The sequence below is a fragment of the Capricornis sumatraensis genome, chromosome 15 (genome assembly GCF_032405125.1).
Source record: "Capricornis sumatraensis isolate serow.1 chromosome 15, serow.2, whole genome shotgun sequence".
NCBI lineage: Eukaryota > Metazoa > Chordata > Mammalia > Artiodactyla > Bovidae > Capricornis > Capricornis sumatraensis.
The window spans coordinates 31,078,826-31,105,955 of NC_091083.1; the positions used below are offsets into that span (position 1 = coordinate 31,078,826).

A 27,130-nucleotide genomic window follows, 5' to 3' on the forward strand; every position below is an offset into this window, starting at 1 on the left:
CACGGTTATCAGCCCCTACCCAATGTCCAGTTAGTTTCAGTTCTGCTGCAGCCCCTTGGTCCTACACACTGAAGTTAATGGCTTGAGTTCCAGTAACATGTGCCAAGAGGCTGCGCTTTGGCTCCTGAAGGAGGGCGAGTCCAAGGTAGAGCCTCTTCCAGGGCTTTGCTCCCGCGTGGTGGTTTCCTTTGGCAAGAAGTTGAGCCATTCTCGACTTTGGTGCCTGTAGGCAGGAAGCGCTCAGAAGTGGGCGGTGGGACATGCGGGGACAGTGTGACATGTGAGGAGAGGAGCCTCTCCTACTGGTTCAGTAGGTGAAAATAAAAGGAAGCCTCTGTTTTTAAGGAACACGGATAAACACCTTTTTAGATCACCTATTTGTTCTAGAACTACAAAATTTAATTCAAGAAAATATAGGTCCCGTGAAAGACTTGAAAGTTTTATAAAACTAAAATCTAATTTTCCCCCAATAAATTGTATTTTAGCCAAAACCCTCTTGATGCTTCTAAAATAATACTAAACGGGGCATCTGATTATACAAGAGCAATAAAAAAAAATTAAATATTTATTTGAATAACAAGTTGAAGTTCGAGCTGCATGGTTGGCCAATGCAGGTTTCCACACAGATCACAGGAAGCGTGCACGGAGAAGTACTGGCACAAAGGACAAAATAATGCTAAGAATCAGGCTAAACAGCTGGATTTTAAGGAAACAAAAGGTCTGAAATCACTATACAAAATATAAAATGTATTAAACACGACTATCCACAGAACAGTCTTTATTATTGATTATATTTAAAAATTATTTGTGTAGTTAATTATATGCTGACTTGTAAATGAGTATTATACATGAACCCCCTTTCAGAGGCAATTCCTTGCTGTGCTATTGAACATCTAATTACATTGCAAAAAGTGTCCTTTTTTGCTATCAATAAAGAAAACAGTTAATGATACTACTGCAAGTATTAGGAAGGCTACAAAAAAAAAGAAAAAAAGAACATTTCTTTTTTGTCTTCAAAGTGCTTTCCATGCAGTTAAGCACTTGCCTGGTTTAGCTGAATGCACCCTTGGGTCAAAGAGATGCTCTTGAATTAGAAGACTAGAAGGATTCATGCAACCCTCTTGCTACCGGGACACCATTGTGTCACTCCCTCACCAATCCTGTCTTTCCAGAATACCACCAGAATACCATTCCAGACACTTCAAAAAGGATCAGGAGGATAATGATAAATATACATAAAATGAAAAAACACAAACTGCTATGACACTACGACAGGCAATGTCTGTGCTACGTGAAAGCACCTTTAAAAAGAGCCTACTCGGCAAGAGATAAGTGTCTAAAGATTCAAAATGAATCAACAGTATTGGATAACAATATAATTCTCAACTCAGAAGCTGCCTCAAGATTAGGTGCATCTTCAGTTAATGTAACGGGAAAAAAAGGCAATGGATTTTATTTGATTAATTGCATCCACTCACAAATCGACCTAAGGTCACCAGATGTGTAGACACAATGAGATTTTTCGTTGTTGTTTATAGTCTTTAATTGAAATGATAATAAAGGAAATAGAGCTATTTAAAAACAAAACCACACAGCTGCCTTGGCCTAGATTATGAGGTGGCACCAGGTGTGGGGTTCACATTCTGGGTGGCCACCTGTGGTGCGACCTCAATGATCCGGGGCTTGTCTATGATCCTGGCTGTGCGGTTACCCTTCTCCACGATCCCAATAATCCATGCTTGGTGGCCTTCACCATACTTGGGGGACTTGATCTCTGCGCAGAATCGAGCTGCTTGCTCACGTGGTAGACAGATCAGGAGGCCGCCTGGCAAAAGGGAAAGGGAGAAAAAAGGAGCACGGTTAGCGGTGATGCTGCTGTCTCCCCAGAAGAGATCTGCACTGCCTGCGTCTATTCCACAGACTGCGCGGTGGAGTCGCTAAGTGAGTCCTTGCTCAACTTCTACTATATTTCAAAACACACACAACAACAAACTTTTAAGTCATGAAAACACCCTCCTTGTGAATCATCTGATGCTGTGTAGGAGTGAAGCGTCTGAGACGCAGTAACGTATGTGGTGCCAATCTTTCCCAGGCAACACTTGAAAGGATTAACAAAAGAGAATTTTTCATTTTCAATCTGATTCTCTACATGGAGTCCTCAGTTTACCAAAAAAGGCTTTTCATGTTTTTTTTTTTTTTTTTAAATTTAAAAACTAAGGCCAAAGAAGTGTGTGTGCCTCAAAGAATCTAGGTTCTGTCCCTGGCTCTGTCATTAACTTCAAAATAGAAAAATACAAAATATGTGAAAATAAATCTTCACTGGTACCCGAGTAGCTAAGCCAAAATAATTTCATGTATTTGTAAGTAGAAGAAACCCAATTGGGGAAAAAAATATATATGACCTTTTACAAAAAATGAGAAACTTCTCATTTTTTAATAGAGACAGACTGCGTTAGTTGGGAATATTCATTAGTTTATTCACTCTGATTCCACGCCTGCCAGGCAGCAGGTACTGTTCTACCAACAGTTCAGCTACCCTCTTGTAGCACACTTCGAAGAAGTGGATTTCATAATTCTGAGGTCAGGAAGTAGCAGGGTCCTCTCTATGGCTGAGAGGCCCACCTGAAACGAACCCCCCACCCCCACCCCCAGGGCTGGTGCATGGGTGGGGCTTCGTGGTCTTAGCTTCTAGGGGTCAGAATTTCTCATGACCTGGCCCACCTCAGACTGACTACCTCGGGGTTTAGCCTAGGCATGGGTACTTTACTTCATTCCCAGATGTTTCAACTCTTTTACCAGGACAGGGAAACAGTTCCTGAGTTATAGAGGAAGTATAACAGAAGTAAGAGACTAGCGCGAGGAAGGGGGGTGGGGTGGGGGATGGAACTGAAAGGATGAAAGAGAGTCCAGGTAAAGGAAAAAAAAAAGGGACAAAAAGAAAAATGGGAATTTGGAGATATCATATACTATTTCATTCTTAAAACACTAATTTTAGACTTTTGCAAGGAAAAAATACAGCCTCGTCAATGTAACCTATGGATACACTGGCTATTTCTTGAGTTTCCAATGGAAACTAGGTGATGACCTATTTTCCCCATATCCTCCCTTCTTCCCATCCCATCACCAAACAACACTGGACTGAAAACAATGCTGCTCATCACGGGAAGGATGGCGTGAGACACCGTGGCAGATGGCAGCAGGCTGAGATGCTCCCAGCCAAGACCTCACACCCTAGGGCCCTGCTCCTGGACCTGGCTTCCTCCTCCTCAGGGAGGTCCCACTGGCCTCACTAGCGTTAACCCCTGACCCGGGCCAGGGCCCTGGTACCTGATGTCTCTGGGCAGGTCCCGTGCATGAGGCCAAACATGTTTCCGCAGGCCTTGCTCACAGCTGCCATCTTGGCCAGGACGGGAAGGTTGTGAATCACAAAGGATACCTCATTCCTCTGCTGTTTGGCCAGGTTCTGTGCATGGCCCAGAATCCCAAAGCCCGTGATGTCAGTAGCCGCATGGGCGTTGAACGTGTGCATGAGTCCTGCCGCTGCCAGAGGACAGAGAAGCCTTTGTCATCTGGTGTCGTGAACAGAGACTCCTAGAAAACACCCCTCCTCAACTCAAAATCTTACAGATGCTTTAGTCTCAAACATACTCTCCTAAAATAAGAACAAGACCTTTTAAGACTGTCTGATCTAAATTCAAGGTACATTCCTGATATCTGAAAGGTTAATCTTTTATTTTTTAATTTAAAAAATTAGCACATTTTATTTTTTAGAATAGTCTTAGGTTTACAGAAAATTTAGCAGTTGCCATACTGTCCCTGCCCCCACCCATCTCTCCGACAGTAATAGCCAGCATCAGTGTGCTACCTTGACAGGTCAGTATTCATATATTACTGTTAACTCCAGTTCACAGTTTACACTGGAGTTCACTCTTGATGTCTATGCGTGCGGCAGATGTATGAGCTCGTGTATCCAGTCATTAGAGTATCATACACAGTGTTTTCACTTCCCTGAAAATCCCAAGTTCCACTTTTTCACCCATTCCTCCAACCCCTGATCTTTCAACTTTCTCCATCATTTTGCCTTTTCCACAAGGTCAGAGCTGGAATTTGATCTTTTTGGATTGATACCTTTCACTCAGTAATGTGTTCTTAAGGCTCCTCCATGTCGTGATAGCTCACTTCTCTTCAGCACTGAGTAATACTCCACTGTTTAGATGGACCACAGTTTATTTATATATTTACCAACTACTGAAGGACTTTAATAAATATTAATTTATATAAATATAAATTTATATATTTACCAACTTCTTCCAAGCTTTGGCAATTTTGAATAAACCTACGACAAACATCCATGTGCAGGTTTTTGGGTGGATAGAAGCTTTCAATTCATTTGAGCAAATACCAAGGCACACAATTGCTAGATCATATTAGCAGATTTAGTTTTGTATGAAACTGCCAAACTATCTTCCAAAGCAGCTGCACCACTTTGCATTCCCATCAGCAATGGGTTGCTCCACTCCCTCACCAGCATTTGGTATTGACTATAGCTATTCTAGCAGCTGTGCAGTTCCCTAATGACATATGACGTGGAGCATCTTTTCATATAATTATTTGCCATCAGTGTATCTTCTTTGGTGAGGTTTCTGTTCAGCTCTCCCCCCGCCCCCCGTTTTTTAATTGGATTTTCTTATTGGCGGGTCTCAAGAGTTCGTTGCAAATTCTGGATACCAGTCCTCTGTCACATGTGTTTTGTAAAGATTTTCTTCCAGTCTGTGACTTGTCTTTTCATCCCCAGTCTCTTCTATAGAGCAGTTTTTTATATTAATTAAACCCAACTTGTCCATTTTTTATTTTATGGATTTGTGCTTCTGGTGTTACCTCAGTAGCTATTATCAAACCCAAGACCACCCAAGTTTTCTCCTATGTCATCTTCTAGGAGTTTAGCAGGTTTGCATTTAGGTCTACAATCCATTTTTAGTTTATTTTTATGATGGGTTTAATACCTGTGTCCAGATTCATTTTTTACCTATGGATGTGTAATTTTTCAAGAACCATTTGTTTAAAAGATTTGTCCTTTGCTCCTTTGTCAAAAATCAGTTCAACTATACTTATGTGGACCCATTTCTCAGCTTTCTATTCTATTCCATTGATCTCTTTTTAACCAACAACACACTATCTTGATGTCTGCAGTTTTACATGAAGTCTTGAAGTCAGGAGGTATCAGTCCTCCAAAACCTCAACACTGTGTTGGCTGTTCTGGGTCCACTGCTTTTCCATATAAACTTCAGAATCAGTTTGCTGATACTCACAAAATAACTTGCTAGAACTGCAATTGAGATTGCATTATACCTACAGTTGGGAAGAACCGACATCTTGACAATACTGAGTTCTATCCATGTGCATGGAATACCTCCATTTATTTACATCTTTAATTTGTTTCATCAGTTTTATAGTTTTCCTCATACAGAACTTGGACATGTTTTTAGAGTCACACCTATATATTTCATTTTGGGGATGAGGGGAGTAACTGAATTGCTTATTTTTAAAAACTAAATGTCTTTCTGATGAAATGAAATACGCCATATGTTTACAGAAGTGCTCTGGGGTAAATGCTTTCTCTTTTCTTGGCTACACTAGGTCTTTGCTGGAGAAGGTGATGGCACCCCACTCCAGTACTCTTGCCTGGAAAATCCCATGGACAGAAGAGCCTGGTGGGCTGCAGTCCATGGGGTCGCTAGACAGGACTGAGCGACGTCACTTTCACTTTTCACTTTCATGCACTGGAGAAGGAAATGGCAACCCACTCCAGTGTTCTTGCCTGGAGAATCCCAGGGACAGGGGAGCCTGGTGGGCTACTGTCTATGGGGCCGCACAGAGCCGGACACGACTGAAGCGACTCAGCAGCGGCAGGTCTTCGTTGCCGGGCTCAGGCTTCTCACTGCAGTGGTTCCTCTTGTTGCAGAGCACGGACTCTAGGGCGTGTGGGCTTCAGTAGTTGTGATATGCAGGCTTAGTTGCTCCATGGCATGAAAAATCTTCCAGGACTGGGGACTGAACCTTTGTCCCCTGCATTGGCAGGCGAATTCTTATCCACTATACCACTAGCAAAGACCTGCTTTTTGATATATATTTTTTCTCTTTGGGCTTCCCTGGTGGCTCAGAAAGTAAAGAATCCATCTGCAATGCAGGAGACCTGGGTTCGATCCCTGGGTCAGGAAGATCCCCTGGAGAAGGGAATGGCTACCCACTCCAGTATTCCTGGCTGGGAAATCCCACAGACGGAGGAGTGTGGCGGGAGGCAGTCCATGGGGTCCCAGAGTCGGACATAACTTAGTGACTAAGCACAAGTTCACCAAACCTCTCTTTTATCTTCCCTTACACCAGAATCTTTTACTTACGGATATCCTCAACACCACATGCTGAGAGGAGAACTGACCCTACTCGGGTTCATAGTGCTAGCTAAGCAACACTGAGAAAAGGCCATCCTATTCACACACCTACACCTGGCACAGTGGGGCAGTCAAGGACACTTAGCAAAGCCACGGCCTCCACTTCAGCTCTTCCCAACGCCGTCCTAGACAAGCTCTGAGTACCAGAGCAGACAAGAGGACACACTGAATCCTATGGTAAGTGAGTGTGTGTCAGGCGCTTAGTCGTGTCCAACTCTGTGACCCCGTGGACTGTAGCCCGCCAGGCTCCTCTGTCCACGGAATTCTCCAGGCAAGAATACTGGAGTGGGTAGCCATTCCCTTCTCCAGGGGATCTTCCTGACCCAGGGATCGAACCCAGGTCTCTTGCATTATAGGCAGATTCTTTACCTCCTGAGCCACTAGGGAAAAGGGATTCTACTTTTAAAGTATTGGTCACCACTTCTCTTATATAGGGAATCAGTTCAGTTCAGTTCAGTTCAGTCGCTCAGTCATGTCTGACTCTTTGCGACCTCATGAATTGCAGCACACCAGGCCTCCCTGTTCATCACCATCTCCTGGAGTTCACTCAGACTCACGTCCATCGAGTCCGTGATGCCATCCAGCCATCTCATCCTCTGTCGTCCCCTTCTCCTCCTGACCCCAATCCCTCCCAGCATCAGGGTCTTTTCCAATGAGTCAACTCTTCTCATGAGGTGGCCAAAGGACTGGAGTTTCAGCTTTAGCATCATTCCTTCCAAAGAAATCCCAGGGCTGATCTCCTTCAGAATGGACCGGTTGGATCTCCTTGCAGTCCAAGGGACTCTCAAGAGTCTTCTCCAACACCACAGTTCAAAAGCATCAATCCTTCGGCGCTCAGCCTTCTTCACAGTCCAACTCTCACATCCATACATGACCACAGGAAAAACCATAGCCTTGACTAGATGGACCTTAGTCGGCAAAGTAATGTCTCCGCTTTTGAATATACTATCTAGGTTGGTCATAACTTTTCTTCCAAGGAGTAAGCGTCTTTTAATTTCATGGCTGCAGTCACCATCTGCAGTGATTTTGGAGCCCCCCAAAATAAAGTCTGACACTATTTCCCATGAAGTGATGGGACCAGATGCCATGATCTTCATTTTCTGAATGTTGAGCTTTAAGCCAACTTTTCACTCTCCTCTTTCACTTTCATCAAGAGGCTTTTTAGCTCCTCTTCACTTTCTGCCATAAGGATGGTGTCATCTGCATATCTGAGGTTATTGATATTTCTCCCGGCAATCTTGATTCCAGCTTGTGTTTCTTCCAGTCCAGCGTTTCTCATGATGTACTCTGCATAGAAGTTAAATAAGCAGGGTGACAATATACAGCCTTGACATACTCCTTTTCCTATTTGGAACCAGTCTGTTGTTCCATGTCCAGTTCTAACTGTTGCTTCCTGACCTGCATACAGATTTCTCAAGAGGCAGGTCAGGTGCTCTGGTATTCCCATCTCTTTCAGAATTTTCCCCAGTTTATTGTGATCCACACAGTCAAAGGCTTTGGCATAGTCAATAAAGCAGAAATAGATGTTTTTCTGGAACTCTCTTGCTTTTTCCATGATCCAGCAGATGTTGGCAATTTGATCTCTGGTTCCTCTGCCTTTTCTAAAACCAGCTTGAAAGTCAGGGAGTTCACAGTTTACCTATTGCTGAAGCCTGGCTTGGAGAATTTTGAGCATTACTTTACTAGCATGTGAGATGAGTGCAATTGTGTGGTAGTTTGAGCATTCTTTGGCATTGCCTTTCTTTGGAACTGGAATGAAAACTGACCTTTTCCAGCGCTGTGGCCACTGCTGAGTTTTCCAAATTTGCTGGCATATTGAGTGCAACACTTTCACAGCATCATCTTGGAATGACTGTTGCTAATTTTTATTATAAAAATTTCAATGAAACACAAAAGCAGAGAGAGGAACACACCACCACGAATTCCCACATACCTAACAATACCCAGCCTCAAGTGTTACCACCGATCTGCTGGGGTCTCATCTTTTCCTGCCTGCTTGTTGGGGGATGTGAGAGGTGATATGGAAACTTTAAAGCCAACCCTTCAGCTATCGGAATTTCTGTGTGTGCCTCTAAAAGATAAAAAAACTTGTAACACAGCCACAATATCATTATCACGCCAACAAAATGAACACTATATTGATTGCTCTCTCTGAAACGTCACAACAGTTGCCTCTCAGAGTCATTTATTTGTGGAAACTGAGCCACTTTTTCCTAAAACATCTCCTCCATTCTGGATTTGGGGATCTTCTCCGATTCGAGCATGTTCTACCATTTTCCCTATTTCCTGTACTGGTGTTTAGGACCAAGGCTCGAAGAAACTCAGGTTCATTTTTTTTGCCAAGAATCCTTCACGGGGGATGGGGGGTAATATCATCAACACGAACCTTTTACCAAAAGCTTTTAGCAGCCACTGATGTTTGGTGATGAGGTTCATTTAATCAAGGGGACAGCAAACATGGCAACTCTGTAATTCAACCATTCTTCCTGTATTTATTAGATGTGATTTTGATAAATAATTTTTTAGAAAATTCAGTTTCCCTGAAATTCACCCCATACAAGACAGGTAAAATAAGAGGATGACCACTTTTACTTCAGAATAAGTTGGTGATCCAGGTGACCAAAAAGTTTTAATTATCATTTGTTGAGATACTTGATATGGTCACTCTGGTCTTTGATATTCAAACTGTACCCTCCACCTCCCATCAAGTGGGAGCCCCTTGGAGTTATCAGGATGTGACACCACCACCACTTCCAGGCACAGGAAATCAAGCTTATCTTCCATACTTCCTGCCCCAGAGCTGGAGCCTGCCATTCCCCCAGGGAGTCCTGGTACTTTTTAGTGGAAAACAGTAACTTTCCGACCAGGGGCAATAAGACTTCCCCCTTCACTGCTTCTAGGTCTTTTCAACAGGTTCAGAAATAAACATTTTCAGAGGAAAAAAAAATAATCCTGAGTTCACACTGATAATTCAAAACTGAAGATGAATTAATCTAGCTTCTTTGATCTTACTTCTCTCTAAAGTCTCTGTTCCTAACTACATTCACTTATTTACCTCAATATACAACATTCTCACAAACACAAACCCATTGACAACAATGAAAGATTTTTGTGGATTTTTGTCTTCAGGATGTACACAGAAAATACCATGCTCAAAGAGATTTGAAATAATTCTTCATGTGGTTTTGCCACTAGCTTAGACGTATGTTGGACAACCTTAAAAAATTTGATTTGGATTCATAAAATATGCTCTTTTCATTTAATTTTTAAGTGTAGAAAACTACAGAAAACATTTGTTTCCAAGTTCAACTTATGAAACAAAGCATGTTCAGAGGGTCTGCTTCCTCCCTGTTCTCTTGTATATATAATAATTTCTGTTAATGTCTTTATTTTTCCACTGTTTCTTTTTGAAAGTATAAAATACATATTATTACTTCATATTTATTTATGAATATGCAAAACGCAGCATACTACATATATGCTCTGTGCTTTGCTTTCTCACTGGCCATATCCTACAGATAGCTCCTGGTAATAAAGCTCTCTCATTCCTTTTTCTAGGGCATAGTATTCCACTATGCATGGAGACCAGATAATCCCAGTCAGTCACCTAGTGATGGACCCTTAGATTACACCCTTCTTTCGCAATTATAAAAGGTGCTTCAAAGAATAGTGTTGTTATTTCATATTCTGGCCACTGTAGCTTTGGGATAGACTCTCGGAAGTGGGACTCCTGGGTCAAAATAAACGTACACTTAATTTTGCCACATACGACCGAACACGCCTCCGTAAGTGTTCTGCCATATCCCTATCAGAATGTCTAAAATTTAAGGATAGAGGAATCTTAAGTGCACAAATATAAATAAACTAATAACCTATATGAGTAAAACTAAATCCATTACAAATCACTTTCTAACTGTTAAACTACTTAATCTGAAGGACAAGACAACCCACAAACTTCTTAAACATGGCACAGTAAAAGAAGTAGGTATGAAAAACCTTGGTTGTAAGTGATGAGAATATCAGAAAACAAAGAATTAAATAATTACAATTCAACTTAATTTGGAATAAAGCCAAAGAAATACTCTTGGAATGCAGGGAAAAAAAATTACAGAAAAATTTTATCTCAAAATAAATTCTTCAAAAGTAGGTAAAAGGCAAATTAGTTACAGCATACTGTCTGATAGAACATCTAGCCATTAAAAATCAAGTGTATTAGAATTATATAATATGGAAAAAAGAATTTAGTAATATTAAATGAATAAAAGCAAATCCCAGGGACTTTCCTGGTGGTCCAGTGGGTAAGACTATGCAATTCCAGGGGGCATGGGTTTGGTCCCTCCCTGGTCGGGGAACTAAGATCTGGCATGCCGCTCCATGACCTGCCCCAGCCAAACTCCAAATACAAGTAAAATGTATGCTAACCTTTAGTTTACAACATCAACAGTAAGATAAAAGTAAACTACCAACCAACCAAACATGGATAAAAATCTTAGAAAAATACATAAAAGTATTAACTGAAGTTATTTTGGGGTGGTGGGGCTATGAACAATGTTTTTCCTTTCCTTTTTATATTTTCTAAAAACGTTCCTAAAATAAGGATATGATTTTTTTTCCTCTAAGGTAAATCACATTTACCCCGTGCTTATGTCAAGAACACGCAACGTGTCTGGATTCCCACCAGGGCTCTAGGCACCAACAGAAGGGGTTGTGCAGTCACTGGCCAAACCTGGCTGATGGCCAGTTCCTCCAGCTAAGATTTTTTTAAAAAAACAATGTTAAGAGTCATGAGGAGGAAAAAAATCAGTGCCACTGAGACTATGGCCCACAGAGCCTGAAATACCTCCCTTCCTGCGTCTCAGAAAGCTTGCTGACCCGAGCCTGGCCGTACCTGTCCTGTTGAGCCTAGCCATGTTCATCATCGCCTCCTGATACGCCAGCTCCACATCCTCCTGGGTGACCACTAGCTTGATTTTATTCCACTTCTCAGGCTGATGACAGGAACACAGATGAGGGAGAAAAGAGAAAAAATGTGATCAATTTTTGTTTCTAACCACTGAAAAAGCCTATTTTTTCCTTAGTCATCTCGAGGCGTTTTACTTATCTAATTCTGCACACAAAATTAAGTTTTCTAACTCCCCACTCCCCCAACCCCCGAGATTATTATTTTAGGTGTCCGCTAGACGTTATTATCATGGAATCTTCTCTGCCCTCAGCTGCACCTCTGTAGTCCAACACTGCAGTTTACTGGAGATGTGAGACCAGCGGGACAGCTGTGAATGTCCTTAGGTTCTCTTCTGCATCTGCCCTTGTAAGCTGACAACTTTGATGTTTCTCGTGTTAACTGTGTTAATATTTTACTGACTCTCCCTGAATTCTGGGATCAAGTCCTCTTGAGGAACAAATGAATGGGAAAGAACTTCAACTTAGCATTGGCTCCGATGACATTGAGAGTGACCACACAGTACATCCTCTGAAACGCCACTGTCTTTCCTCTTCTTCCCCACTCTGATAGTCAAAGAGTCTAGCATCACGATGCTGGGCTCATGACATACAGTCATGGTCCATTAATGGCCAGCATTCATGAATTCACTCATTTTTAGCAACACTCAATAATCTACCGCCCAACGGAAATCTATCTCTGTGTACCTCCCTTAGTCCCTGCCCCTCAGCCCTCCCCAAGAGGTAACAATGATTCTGAATTTTATACTTGTCATTTTCCTGCCTTTTGAAAAGCAGTATCCTTATACATACAGACGCCCAAACAATACTCTGGTTGCTTCCGACCTTTATGAAAGGGTATCACACTGTTACTTAGTCTTTGAAACTTGCTTTTTTCCAGTTCTGAGCACCTTTAAGAAATTGGTAAAAAGCAAAGTCCTGTGGACTGATTGACAAGTGATCATACTAGATGGAAAATGTCCCCATCATTGCTGAATGAGAAGAGAAAAATATCTAAAGAATATGGCCTCCTTAGAGATACTCTCTGCTGTTTGTCAAGTTAAGATCTATCTGGTTGATGAGTAACATAAAATTACTCTTTTTCAATTGTTTCTCAGGACTAGTGGTTTCAGATGTCAACTGCAGAAACTGAAAGCACTGAGATATGTGAGAATATACCACAATCATTCATTTTTGAGTTGCTACAGCAATGGAGAAAGTCTTAAAGGAAGAATGATTGATCACAGTGCAGTAGAAAAGTGACTCAGGATAAATATCTTTATATTCTAGATGCTTTCTCCATAAGATGATTATTTATCAAAATGTTCTGATTTACTAATGAGCTTAAAAAGATAAAACAAGCAACCAGAAATGACCAAAAAACTCATGACTAAAATAATTTAAATTGTCAATAAGCCTGGCCTTATTTATACCTCAAATATCGAAGTTTGCACACATTCTCTTATGTATTAATTTTCAGTGATAAGATATAGCCAGCTCAGTAGCTAATGAACAGATAAACTCACCTGTTTCCCAAATTCTCTTTATGGAGTACTTCTGAACTTTAAGCACTCAATACCTGAAACTTGGATTTAATAAAAGAATAGGGACAACTCCCAGGATTTCTATAAGGTCTAGATTGACACTATACTCTCTGGTACTACAACTAGAAGAGTGCATTAAAAAAAAATTTTTTTTTTTAAAAATATCTATGTATTTATTTGCCTGCCCAGGTCTTAGTTGCAGTACACAAGATCTTTAGTTGCAGCATGCAGCATCTCTAGTTGGGGCATGTGGGATCTAGTTCCCTGACCAGGGATCGAACCCAGGGACCCCTACACTGGGAGCATAGAGTCTTAGTCATGGGACCACCAGGGGAGTCCTCAGGAGCTCATTTTAGTAGCCACCGGAAGGTGAAGGTCACTTACAATATCCAGCCACTGGTGCACAGCCACGGCCACTTGCGTCCCCAAAGGTTTTGTCAGGACAAGCACGTCACCCGGCACTGCGTTATCTGGCCTGAAGAAGAGAACACTGGCAGTTTCTCATCAAATTAACCAAGAAGATAAGCTCATCATTGGTTAAACAAAAGAAAGAAAAGGCTAGTAAAACCACATGTGTGTTTGCAGTCACTTACTCATATTTAAGCCAACTACTGCTATGTATTGACAGCAGAGCTTTATCATTTACTACTGGGACGACTGATGAACAAAACAAAACATTAAATGAAAACTGGAGAGGCCACGACTTCAACACTCAGGACAATGACTTACTAGTTTCCCAAAAAGGCAAACTGCTTAGACTTCAAAGACATCATCAGGCCCTGATTCAGTCATGCCCTGTACTTTTCAACACAGACCCACCAGGGCTCTGAGGCAACAAGACTTCTGAAACAAACACTGTACTTTCTGTTTAACAATCACGTATACAGCAGAGATGCAGGTGGGATTTCTCAGGCTGATCGATCATGGGTCTAATGTTTTGGTAATTTTACCATCAGTGTGTCAAATCCAGAGTTATGACCAATAAGTTTCCTTGGTACACAGGATCCCTGGTTGGGCCCTGTCTTGAAGACAAAAGGCAAATATCAAAAAAAAGGCACCCCTAAAAACAGAAAGACTGCCCCCCGAACAAAACTCCTGTCTCACTAAGTACCCTCACGACTAGCACTCATGTCTTTCTTGTCCTGGTTCAAGGAACTGTCCACACAGTTGTCTGGTCCCCCGACACTGGACAACAATCATCCAAGTGGGTTAAAAACCCACAGGCACACCCTTTCACATTTCTGGATTCGTGAAACACGTGGACCCGGCACCCGCTCACAAAACCCACTCCACAAACAGAGCTTCTGATTCCTTCAGAGAACAGGGCAAGGTGGTTTTCTTGACAGGATGTCAAACACGAAAAGTGACAACTTGTGTTAAAAGAGAAACTTCTCCAAAGACCTGGCAATGGCCCGAAGGCACATGAAAAGATGCTCTTAGCATTAGCCATCAGGGAGATGCAAATCAAAACCCACTGAGGTTTCATCTCACACCCACCGAGACAGCTATTATCAAAAAGGACAGTAAACAAGTGGGGGATGCTGCTATACATATTCATGTCCAAGTTTTCTGTGTGGACATACATTCCAGTTCCCAGGCGCAGATATCTAAGAATTACTGGGTCATGTGCTGACTACTGAACCTGAGGAACAAAAGCAGCTGCACCATTTTACACTCCCCACAGCCACGGACAAGGTCTGCGATGTTGCCACATGCTCACCAAGACTTGCTTACTGTCTTTTTGATACCTATGTCCACACGGAAAACCTGCACATGAACGTTCATAGCAGCATCACTCACAACAGGTGGAAATAACCCAGAGGCCTGTGACCTATGAATGGATGAACACACCGTGGTCTGTCCAAACAATGTGTTTGTTACTCAGCCATGAACAGGAATGAAGTACCAACAAACGTGCAACATGATGAACCCTGAAAACATGCTAAGTGAAAGAAGTCGGACAAAAACATCATTTGTTGCATGGTTCCATTCATATGAAATGTCCAAAACAGGCAGATCCATGAGACTGAAAGTAGATCTGTGGATTTCAGGGAGTGGGGGAGGAGGGAGTCAGTAGTAGCTGCTATGAATACGAGGTTTCTTTTTGAGGAGATGAAAATGTTCTGGCATTGGACAGTGGTGATGGTTATATAAGTCTGTGAATACTGAAAACCAATAAATTGTATATTTTAAAAAACTGAATTTTATGTTATGTGAAATTTTGGGGAGCGAACCAGGCCAGGTGACATGAAACAAAAAAATGACTTACATGATAAACTCGTTGGGCTGGCAGACAGTCGTAGCCACACCTCCTAAAACAATCCAGGGGTTTAGCACTGTCTGGCCGCCCGTTACAGACGTTCCTGCCTCCTCTGCTGCATCTTTAAAACCCTGTATAATTAGGGGTATCACTTTGTCCCTTTCCTAGGGTTTAAAAGGAAAATTAAAAGTCACATCATTCAGCTGAAAACCTGGAAAAGAGAGTCTATACACTTACAGCTATGAAAAGATCGTAAACCAGAAAAGATCATAAAACCAGAGTTTCCAGAAGGGGCAGGGAGTAACAGAAAGAGGTAGGAACAGCTCACTCTGTAGCCCTTTTATCACAAGCTGGAAGAGGCTGCACGTTACAATGTGAATGGAGCTTGGACAAGAGAAGTGAACTCTGGAAAAGGGCTGGGTGTTCAGGGCTGCCTGCATCTGAATGGGCTCTCTACAAGAATCTGAACCACCCAAGACCAGCTCACAGGCACCCCACGTCTGCCCCAGATGGCTGTGTCCAAGCAGAGGCCCAAGAGCACCTTGTGGGGGCAGACAAGAGCCTACCAAACGCTCAATTCTTATGCGCAGGGAGAACTACGGCAGGGGGTGGGGATGAAACCAATCACCTGTCAAAAATAATCTAAACAGAAATTCACCTCTGAGTCAAAGAACAGGCCAGGCAGCGAGGCCACGGATGCTCCAGGTGAGCAGTGGGACACCCCGACCCCACCAGTGTCTATGTCGCCATCCAGGCAGTGACCAAAGGGAAGGGTGACGGCCTCGGTGCCACACCCTGGGCTGGAAGGCTCCTACTCACCCTGTCGGTCATTTTATTACTGACTCCGAGGAGCATCAGCATGTTGTCGCACTCTGTGACCCCCATGGCATAGAGGTCACTGAGGACGTTGGCACAGGCTATCCTGCCCTGGAAGAGAAGGCAGACGTGAGCAGGGACCCCAGGGGACTTTCCGGGGCAGACACAGAGAGCTGGGCTGCCCAGAGGCACCCGGGAGGGGACTTTCCAGGACGTGGGCCTCAGCAGCTGTGCTTCACACACTCACTGCCTTTCCTCCACCACAGAACCAAGCTCAGACGTTCCTGCCACCACCTCTCCTCGGTGCAGCACAGAGCATTTCCACGTTCTCCGCCATTCTAAAACATCAGGAGAAACCTGCCATTTATTTAGGTGCAGAACCCAGAGCAGAGAGATGGTGGAGAGAAGCGGGCGTGGTACAGATGGTTGCAGAGGAGCCAGAGTGGAAATGCTGGGAAACAACCGTCTTAAAGAAAATGTAGAAACGGTCACTTACCCTGAACAGATTCTTAAAAAGGGCCAATTTTTATTGGTTACGGAGAAGATGGGTTTTATGTACTCGGAGAAATTTTTGGACTCCTTTCCAAAGTTGTACGAGATAAACAGGAAAATCATCTTGGTTAAAAAAGAAGAAATGAACAACACCTAGCTCTGAAACCAGACTGGTTTTTAAAGAAAAAGGGAGGCAATTCCCAGTAAACTATATAGTTTTATTGAGGAACTTTGAACTAGTACTCAATAGAAACATGGAAAATAAAATAGAAAATAATTTATAATTATTTTAATAATTATCAATAACATTAATTATTAATAATTTATTTATAGAAAATAAAAGATTTTCTCCTGCTGACAGAGACTGAAAAAAATTTTTTAAGTTGCCTTTCTCTAAACAGGAAAGGAGAAAATGACACACTTTTCTTCTGACATTAAGGGTAATCAAACTGCAAGTTACTATCACTTCCAGTGGCCATTTCATTGCCGGTTTATCATTATGTTGTCTTACAACTTCTGGGCAGGTTGGCAGGGAGCTGGATCACCTCCTGTGACTCACTCCCGAGGCAACAGGGGGAGTGCGGTTGGCATGCTGGGAGGTGCCAACCACAGGCTGGGCTGCAGAGGTGTGCTGCCCCTTCTGTGCTAGGCTCTCAGGTCCTTTAGCAAGATGTTGGCAGAGGATGCATTCTGGTTCCAGCCACCTGGGCCCCCAGTCAGGTAGGACACCAGGGGCATGGCGTGCACAGGAGCACTGCTTTACCGGAGAGACAGCTGGCTGTGTGGGCAGGAAACAGGTTCCTGGGAGCCCATGTGCTTGTCTTGGGACCTGAGTGGTGAACACTCCCTCCTCGCCTTGTTCCCAGTGCCCTTGGCACCAGGAGGGGCCTTTGGCACTTCCTACAGATAGGATGTTCCCAATCTCTTCATTGGCTGCTCCCAGCTGCCAGGGTGCAATGAAGGGTCCAGCTGGGGAGATGGAGGGGCTGCTGGCAGCAACCCCACAATGAGCAGGTGGGGGTATCTGAGCGGAGCATGATCAGCAGGGAGACCCACGGGTTACCCTATGGAATACAGACACGGCCAGAGGAGTGACCAGAATCAGGGTCAATGGTCAAGTTCATTGTGATGAGATGCTAAGCTCTCTATTTCTGGACAGAGACATGCAGGATCTGTCCTATTACAGAGGAAAGTGGAGTTTACAAATGTCAAAGAAAAACATGGACAAGGAAACAAAAGGAGAAAACTAGAAAACACATCATTCCATAGACACACTGAACAGGTGCTCTGACAGAGAGACGTGCGCAGGTACAAGAGCACCAGGGGATGCCCTACATCCGCCCTGCCTGCCTCACACACGGTACCCAGTGTGAGCAAGGCAGCAGTCAAGTCGGACCCACAATGGCAGAGTCACGGTGGGAGGAATAACAACAGCTTGTACAGAACAAAAACAAAAAACCCACCCACACACGCACGTACAAAACCCAGCCACCACTCCAAACCCAGAGTAAGCAGTTCCAGATGTAAGAATACTTCGGGTCAAACTCACCATCATGTAAGGGTCATCGACGATGGGATAAATGTAGTCTGTGGTTTGAACCAAGGAAAGGCCGCCGTGCCTCAGAGGAATGACACAGGTGTCCATCCCGATGCCTGCAAAGATGGGAGTCACCATCATCCAGAAGTCAACAGAAGAGTGGCGTCATTCTGCACCTTCAGTGTACTGACAGGAGCTCTGCACAAGACTCTTATGAAACACTGCTCACTGCCAACAAAGCAATGTGTTTCCTATCAAGAAGTATAACTGAAATAAATGTGAAACAAAACCAGCTTAAGATAGCAAATGAGAAGACAATTTGTTAGTCATGAAGACTCAATGTCAACATGGTACAATTCTGAGACTCTAATGATGCCTTGAAGAGAAATCTTCCTTTCTTTTACTGTTATCCTGTGCTTGGCACCATAGAGAGTTTCTGCAAAGATGAGAACAGCACAGATGGAACTTGGGTTGTCTTCTCCATAGTTAGCCAAGAGTACATCTTTGGGCATCATTCTGTTTTTCCACCAGAAAATCTGTAAAATATTTTACACATATAAAATGCTATTCTACATTTTAGTAAAAAAATGACCAAAAAAGGAAAAAAGACAAAGCTAGAACAAGTATTGATCAACTCCAATCAAGCATGCACATAAGCACTGTGGTACCCACGGGATCTTACAACTGATGGACTATTTAGAAATAATTCCCTTTTCCTGAAATTGGTTTAGAAACAGTCAAGACAATTTCTTAAAAAAAAAAAAAGAAAAAAAAACACTTGCAATGCAAACACTAAGTTTAGACTGGCCTCCCACCTGAATGGAGTGCTTTCCCAACACTTCTCTCCAGGGGACACCCCCTGGCCCTTAGGAAGCATTTTGACTTTGCAACACAATGGGCAAAGGACAAATCAGGAGGAAGTATAAAAGGAAGCAGGTAGATTTACCCAGAATCCCAAAAGAAACAAGAATAAATCACATCCGAATCCCATAGACAGGACTACCTGTGAGCTTTCACAATTGCCCCCGCAGACAGGCTGGGTCCCAGGGGCAGTCTGTCAAGGTCTGATCCATTATTACTAACACAGAAATAAAACCAAGTTAGGTAAAACATCACTCTGTGATGGCAGGCTGATTTTTTTTATTACCATACTAGATGGCAAAGCAGAAACTCTTGGTGGAAGATCCAGTTAGGGAACGGAGGATTTTGTTTCAGAGTGGCAAGCCTCACAAATTTGTGACCATGGAACACTCATTACCAGCGATCAGAAAGTGTGCAACAGTTCCTCTCATTTGGTGCATGTGCACAGAAATGCCCACTAATGATACTCTGCAGCACTCAAGTGGAAACAGGGCAAGAACCACAATTAAACTCACATGATTCTCCTGAAACTGATCATTCCAACAACTGGGTATTCCAAATACATTACTATTCACTTTGGAAAAGAGGGAATGTTCCCTTTTAGGTTTCCATATAACTATAGGACTATAGAAAGAGACACGAAAAAAGAGTTGCTGAAAGTTAGCATTAAACATTTCCCAACATGAGAATCTTAAACTTGAATTCAATCTTCTTGATCCGTAGAGCAGTTATTTCTCTCTCTATCCAGCATCAGAGAGTGTGAACCATGACTCCTGAGCACACTCCTTGTGCTGACAATAAGCTCCCATCACCCATGTGTCTCTCTCCACGAGGACACCACTGCACACTTAGGAGGGTCCAGCGCTGTCCATATGGGAACTGCCAGCCACACATGGTAAGATATGGCAATTCCAGAGTGACATGTGCAGCCAGTGTAAAACACACACTCAGTTTTAAACACTTGGACCTGAGAAAAATCTCAGCTAGCATCTTGTTAGCAGTGTTTTATATTAATTATGCATCAAAATGACATTTTTATATATTAAGTTAAAATATAGTAGAATTAAATTCACATGAACTGGACATGGAACAACAGACTGGTTTCAAATAGGAAAAGGAGTATGTCAAGGCTGTATATTGTCACCATGCTTATTTAACTTATATGCAGAGTACATCATGAGAAACGCTGGGCTAGAAGAAGCACAAGCTGGAATCAAGATTGCTGGGAGAAATAATCAATAACCTCAGATATGCAGATGACACCACCCTTATGGCAGAAAGTGAAGAGGAACTAAAAAGCCTCTTAATGAAAGTGAAAGAGGAGAGAGACGCTTACTCCTTGGAAGGAAAGTTATGACCAACCTAGATAGCATATTCAAAAGCAGAGTATTACTTTGCCAACAAAGGTCTGTCTAGTCAAGGCTATGGTTTTTCCAGTGGTCATGTATGGATGTGAGAGATGGACTGTGAAGAAAGCTGAGTGCCAAAGAATTGATGCTTTTGAACTGTGGTGTTGGAGAAGACTCTTTAGAGTCCCTTGGACTGCAAGGAGATCCAACCAGTCCATCCTAAAGGAGATCAGTCCTAGGTATTCACTGGAGGGACTGATGGTGAAGCTGAAACTCCAATACTTTGGCCACCTGATGCGAAGAGCTGACTCATTGGAAAAGACCCTAATTATTGGAGGGACTGGGGTCAGGAGGAGAAGGGGACGACAGAGGATGAGATGGCTGGATGGCATCACCGACTCAATGGACATGAGTTTGAGTAAATTCCGGGAGTTGGTGATGGATGGACAGGGAGGCCTGGCATGCTGAGATTCATGGGGTCGCAAAGAATCGGACATGACTGAGCAACTGAACTGATAAATTTTTTAAAACTATTTATTTACTTATATGGCTGTGCTGGGTCTTAACTTTAGCATCAGGATCTTCCATCACAGAATGTGAATGCTTAGTTGTGGCACGTGGGATCTAATTCCTCAATCAGGGATTGGACCCAAGCCACCTGCATCAGGAGCAAGAAGTTTTAGCTACTGAACCACCAGGAAAGTCCCTGATTCTTTTTTTTTTTTAATTGGAACTACCTGTAGTAGAAAAATTTAAATGACACAGGGGGCTCATCTCATCTTTCTTTGGGACAGCACTAGTTTGTAGTGACTGGTTTACAAATCCCCTATCAAATTTCAAGAAAGGAAGACAGAGAGGGTGAGCCTAGGATAGGCCATGGGCTTTCAAAACGAGTATATCAAGTATGAGAGAGCAGGACAGAGGCAGAGCATAGGTAGAAATAAAGGAAGATGCCAGAGTGAAGGAAGCCTCAAATACAGAGCAGGGTGTGCTTAATCAGTGGCTGAAGGGGAATTCTAGAAGGTTTCAGCAAGACTGAAACCATCCAGCAAAAAAATTAAAAATAAAATTTAAAAAATAACCTAAATCATCAAACTACCTCCATAGCCAGCAGCCGTCAACATGTGATAAAGCTTATGCATCAGCAACAGATGTTCCAAGTGTTTTTTTTTAAGATTTTTTTTTTAAAGAATTTTTAAAAAATTAATTTATTTGGCTGAGCTGGGTCTTAGTTGCCATACATGGGATTTAATTCCCTGAACAGGGATCAAACCTGGGCAGAGTCTTAGCCACTGGACCACCATGGAAGTCCCACGTGTACCAATTTCCAAGACATACTTATCCTAACAGTTCATTAGAATACAATAAACATGTATCTTTAACAACTGTTACGGCTTACCCTTAGAATGCCAAAAATCTGACACTTTTAGACAAAATTTTAAAACATGTCAACAGACTTATGTGTATACATACATACTGCATACATAAAAACATGCATATATTATGTATGTGGGTACAGATACAGTGCACATACATACACAGATAATTTCTGGTACTCAGAACAGTTGAAAACCACAGGTATTATTAGCCCATATTACAGATGGGGAAACTGAGACTCAGGAGGGTTAAGAAGAGTGTACAGAGTAACACTTATTATCTCTTTCTCCTGGCCTGTTCCCTTGCTGTCACTGCTGAGTTACAGCTGATGCAGCTCCTTTCTCCACAAACATGTCTGGACTGAAAAATCAGATGACAAGCAGTATGGTGAGCAGAGGAATGGAAAGGTGTGGATTTCAAGTTCTGACCCCCACCAAGTGACAGGAAACAGGCTACCCAGGTTTCCTGAGCACCACAGGGCTGCTGGAAGGACCAACTGCCTGAGTGCTCAATAAGTCAACGAGGGCAGTTACAGAGGGGAATCACTGCTTTATCCATAAAGTTGTTGGTTTTTTTAAATTTAGTTATTTATTTGGTTGTGCTGGGTCTTAACTGCGGCACTCAGAATCTTCACTGCATCATGCAGGATCTTCTGCTGCAGCGCACAGACTCTCCAGCTGCAGTGCATGGACTCCACAGCTCATGGGCTTCAGTACCTGTGGCACACGGGCTCGAGAGTGCACCAGCGCAGTAACTGTAGGCTGCAGGCTTAGCTGATCCGAGGCATGTGGAATCTTAGTTCACCCACCAGGGACTGAACCTTTGTCCCCTGCATTGCAAGGGGGATTCTTAACCAGTGGACCATCAGGGAAGTCCCATCCATGAGGTTTTTACTACATTTGTTGTTGCCCAGTTATCTAATGATTTTCTCAATATATTCTCATTCCTTGACAAGTAACCTGACGTCCACTCTACCTCATTCACATGTTATTTTTTCACACTGAGACATTAGATAGATGAGGACGGTTTTCTTTTTCTATAATTTATTTGGCTACACCGGGTCTTAGTCGTGGCATATGGGATCTAGTTCCCTGACCAGGGACTGAACACGGGCTCCTTGCATTGGAAGCTCGAAGTCTTAGCCAAGGATCCCCAGGGAATTCTCAAGGGCAGTTTTCTAACTGAGCTCCTAGGAGCCCTTACAGGCCCTGAGACTGCAGGAAGTGAGTTTTCCTCTCTCCTACCCAAAGCAACTCTGCTTCATACAATCAGGAAAGAAAGGAGTACCCTGGGTTCAAAACCAATGTTATGAGATAGAGTGTGATCATATATAGGCAAAAAGAAATGCAATTAAAATCTTATGCAGGAAAACTGATCAAGTCACACACTGTAACTACAAAACATCTACAAGCTCGTATAATATACAACTAACACTCAAAAGGCAAAGTGATCACAAGTCTTGCGTGACACACTGAACAAAGCACACACAGAAGCTAACAGACATCCCAGCAGCTGAGACTTTCTTTCTGAGCTCAATGTTTGGGGAAGGGTAAATCACTAAGGACATCAGGAACTGGGTCAAGGAAACACAGCTCTCAAGTCCCGATGTCAAGCTGGGGTCAAGTACAGACCCAGTCCAGTGTTCCTGCCTTCTGTGTCTGGAGCACTTTCCTTCTCCCTCCTCCCATGGGAGCTTCTCTAGTGATGCCTCTTGCAGAGGAGCCCTGAGTTCCCCCAACCCAGTCACTGCTCTCCCAGTCCTGTACAAGGATGCAGAACCACTATCTTTTCTAATCTGATTGAATAAAAAATACCTTTATTGTTAACAGCTGTCTCAATCATATACTTTGAGCACATTTCTTGATGCTTTTCAAGTAGTTCCTCCAAATAAGGACTTCCCTGGTGGCTCAGATGGTAAAGCTAAAGCGTCTGTCTACAATGCAGGAGACCCGGGTTCAATCCCTGGGTTGGGAAGATCCCCTGGAGAAGGAAATGGCAATCCACTCCAGTACTATTGCCTGGAAAATCCCATGGACAGAGGAGCCTGGTAGGCTACAGTCCATGGGGTCGCAAAGAGTCAGACACGACTGAGCGACTTCACTCACCATTGCTTTGCTCTGAATCCTTCTTGGAGAAATTTTTCTTTTTTTTTTAAAGGCAATATGGGAAAAGAGAACTCCAGTTTTTGACTCACTGACAACAATGTATCCAAGATGCTCTACTCGGGAAATATGAAAGAAAACAGTGGTTCACATACCAAGTCTTGGCATAACTGCTCCAAGAAACTGCTCATCTTCTTGGAAGTGGTTCTCCTGTAAGGACTCCAGCAATTTCTGCAGGACATCTTGGGGCACTTTGCAGCCAGTGCCCTTCAGTTCAGTGAATCTGGTTAACCGGAAACTCTTGTCCAATTCATAACTTTCCGGGTTAAAGGACTCCCGTGCAGACATGGTTCTTGGGCCCACACACCTCACGGCCGGGCTCCTCCCCTCCCTTTCCTACGCAGCTGGTTTCTTTATAGATCCACCTGGGTAGCACCAAAACACAAAGAAACCATTGAGTTCTCACCAGTACTTGCCAAGAATCAAGTGAATATATGACAGTTAAAAGTAAACATGAAATGGGCTGAAATCACCAAGACCACAGGAAAACAGCCATCTGGGGCCAGAATGGTTTGACACAGTGATGTATAAGCCAGGTAAGTCTTAAAAAGTGACTGTACCATTAGACACGTTCTGAGTCTGTGTTGTTATAATTGTGGCTGTGAGGGGCAGCCAAGAAGACAGAACTATGGGCCAGCTGGCTTACAGGACACAGTGCCATCTTGAGCAAAAAGTCCCGAACGTTCTTCTAGCTGGTGGCATTACAGGAAAACGAGTCACTTCACCTATCAACCAGGAAGTACTATGGTTTAGAAATGAGATGCCCTGGCTAACGTGACTTTTCAGGAAGACCTTTTGCTATCTAAAAGAAAAATAAAATACCTAACAGGCATTTTTGGTGAAATGGAAGTTGATGGATATGCATTTGATGAAATTTTTTATGATGCTAAATTCGATTTTAGAAAAATAGATCTCGATTCTAAGTCAGAAGTACACAAAATGATCCAAAACTAATAGGAAGCCTGTCTAAACAACACGATTTGAAACCTGGAATGGCTGTTTTAACACAGCAAGGTTCGTTTTCAGAGCAGTGGAAAGTTAGTTCTCTGATGTTTTAATTCAGTGCTATTTCCTAGAAAGCAAACGCTGCCCAACTAACTAGTAAACACACATCATTGACAAAGTATACTACTCCTCCTTACTGTTTCATCGCAGATCTATAGTGATAAATTGTACTAAATCACTACCATTTATAGTTTGGGGTACCACTGGAAGTTTCTGGAACAAATCTTTCTAAGTTTGAAGCCTTGGGGCTAAACGAAAACCTTTCCTGTGCTCCCGGGGTTTATAAACTTCCAGAGTGATGCTTTATTGGGCACAGAATAACAGACACCCTAAGTTTTAAGGTCAGTTTCCCCTATAAAATTCATGATTAAGAACATAATTCCCATTTATAGAGTTTTCGATCCCTTGGGAAGCACGTCACTCATTTAAAATAAATCTCACAAAGCCTGAGTTCAGGGAGTCATCCAAACTGTCTTTACAAAACCATGTTTGGGGTGAGCAATGATTTTGGTTTGAAATACAACTGTAAAGGAGTGAACCTTCCGACAGTCCAAGAAAACACCTGTGCAAAAGGAGGGCTCGAGGTTAATCAAGTTACAGACTTGGGAATTCTGAAGCCATTTTACAGCTGGGAAAGTCCAACAGCACTTTGACTTGGAAGGGTTTAAAAACAACAGTCCTTTCCTCACCAAATGCCTCGCACTTAACACTGCCTCACTCCTACCAGGGGCAGAAAAAAATCCAACTCACGAGGCATCCAGTTATTTTCCTACCTTCAATCTCTATCCAAAAATAAAGGCGGGGAGCAGAATCTGGAATTCAGGAGACTAGCTTCCTTTTTTTTTTTTTTTTTTGACTAGCTTCCTTTTAAATCTTCCAAGATTTTTAACAGCAAAAAGTTTAAAACACCTTAAGCCCAGAAGGCACTCAGGAGTTTCAAAATTCCAAATAGAATGAAGGACGTATATCACACAAATCTCAATCCAAAAAAAAAAAAAAAATCTTACTTTTTTTTGAGATGGGGGAGGCCTGCAGAAAGGTGAAATTAATGGCGGGGCGGGGCGGGGGGGAGGTGGGTTGCATAATATGCAGTCCACTAGAACCCCAAAGCCGCCAGCTTACACCTTTAAAACAATGACATGAATATTTAAAGCAACGGTTAACCCTTTCTTTCCCAGCCACGTTTTAATTTTTCAAACGAGGGCGCCAAGCGGGCCGCAGAGCCGGGGGAGCGCGGTGAGTGGGGGCGGGAAAGAGGGCAGCACCGGCCCGGTACCTACCTCCCCCAAGGTCCCCAAGCCCAGGAAACAAACAACGGGGAGGACGCGACGACTTGGGCGCAAGAGGCGCGTGCCCAGCTGGAAGCACACGTCGGGGCGGCGGAGGGCAGCGCTCGGGGACACCTTAAATTCCTGGCTGCCGCCTTTAAAGGCCACCCGGGCCCGGATTCTTTGTGCGGCGCGGCCAGGAGGAGGCGGAGCGGGGCGGCCGACGGGGCCATGCCCGCCCGCCCGCTCTCTGTCCCGGCGGCAGCGGGAACCGCGCGGCCCAGGCCGCGGGGAGGGCGCGAGGCCCGCACGGCCCCACTAGCCGCGATGGGTCTTCGGTTTCGCGGGCCGGCCAGGCCGGGGCGCCAGGCATCAGAAGGCGCCCGCGGGGCCGAAGAGAGGGCGCGCGCGGGCGGGGGTGCGGGGGGAAGGCGGGGAGGGCCCGAAGGCGCCGCGCCCCGGGGACCGGGCTTGGCTCTCTCGCCGCGCGCGCGGGCCGCCGCCGCCGCACAAAAAATGTCGGCGGGCGAAAAAATTAACCCCTGCGTCGCCGCCGCCGCCCTCCCCCTCCACTCCTCCCCCGCCCTCTCCTCCCTCCCTCCTTCCCCGGCCCCGCGCGGCGGCAGCGGCCGCGGCGGCGCGGGCGGTGCTTCTTTTTTAAAGCGGCCCCACCAAGCCCTGGCTCGGCCCCTCTCCAGGCAGCGCTGCAGAGCGCCGGTTGTGCACGGCTCCCGGCGCGCCCGGGCGGCCCGCGGGGGGATCCGCACGGCCGCCTTGGGCCTGCGGACGAATATTCCCCTTTAAGCCTGGTGTCTCGCCCCCCCTCCCCGAGCCAGGCGCTTACCGGTTCGCTTTGCGCCCTCCGCCTCCTCCCGCGAACGGGACTCCGCCGCTCCCACAATGCACCGGGCGCGGCCGGGCTCCCTTAAGCGTCGCCTGAATAAAAAGGCTTCTCCCGGCGGCGGCGCGGAGGGCGGGAGGGCCCCGGGCCGCGCCTGGGCGCCGCGGGGGCTCGGCCTGGCTCGGCGGGCCCCTGCCGGGAACCAGGGCCGCCGCGCTCCGCCGTGCGCCG

At 44.2% G+C, this 27,130-nt stretch overlaps 1 protein-coding gene across 1 annotated transcript; it reads right to left on the reverse strand.

Annotated features, from left to right (window-relative positions):
• On the reverse strand, positions 1-26,923 carry SEPHS1 (selenophosphate synthetase 1). The gene is made up of 9 exons (XM_068986656.1): positions 26,903-26,923; positions 23,881-24,150; positions 18,049-18,152; positions 16,011-16,118; positions 15,201-15,355; positions 13,316-13,406; positions 11,338-11,437; positions 3,328-3,540; positions 1-1,825 (listed from the first exon to the last, which is right to left on the reverse strand). Exons 2-9 carry the CDS (start codon positions 24,071-24,073, stop codon positions 1,611-1,613), a joined length of 1,179 nt encoding a protein of 392 aa, XP_068842757.1. The 5' UTR covers positions 24,074-24,150; positions 26,903-26,923; the 3' UTR covers positions 1-1,610.
• Positions 26,924-27,130: the final 207 nt, after the last annotated feature.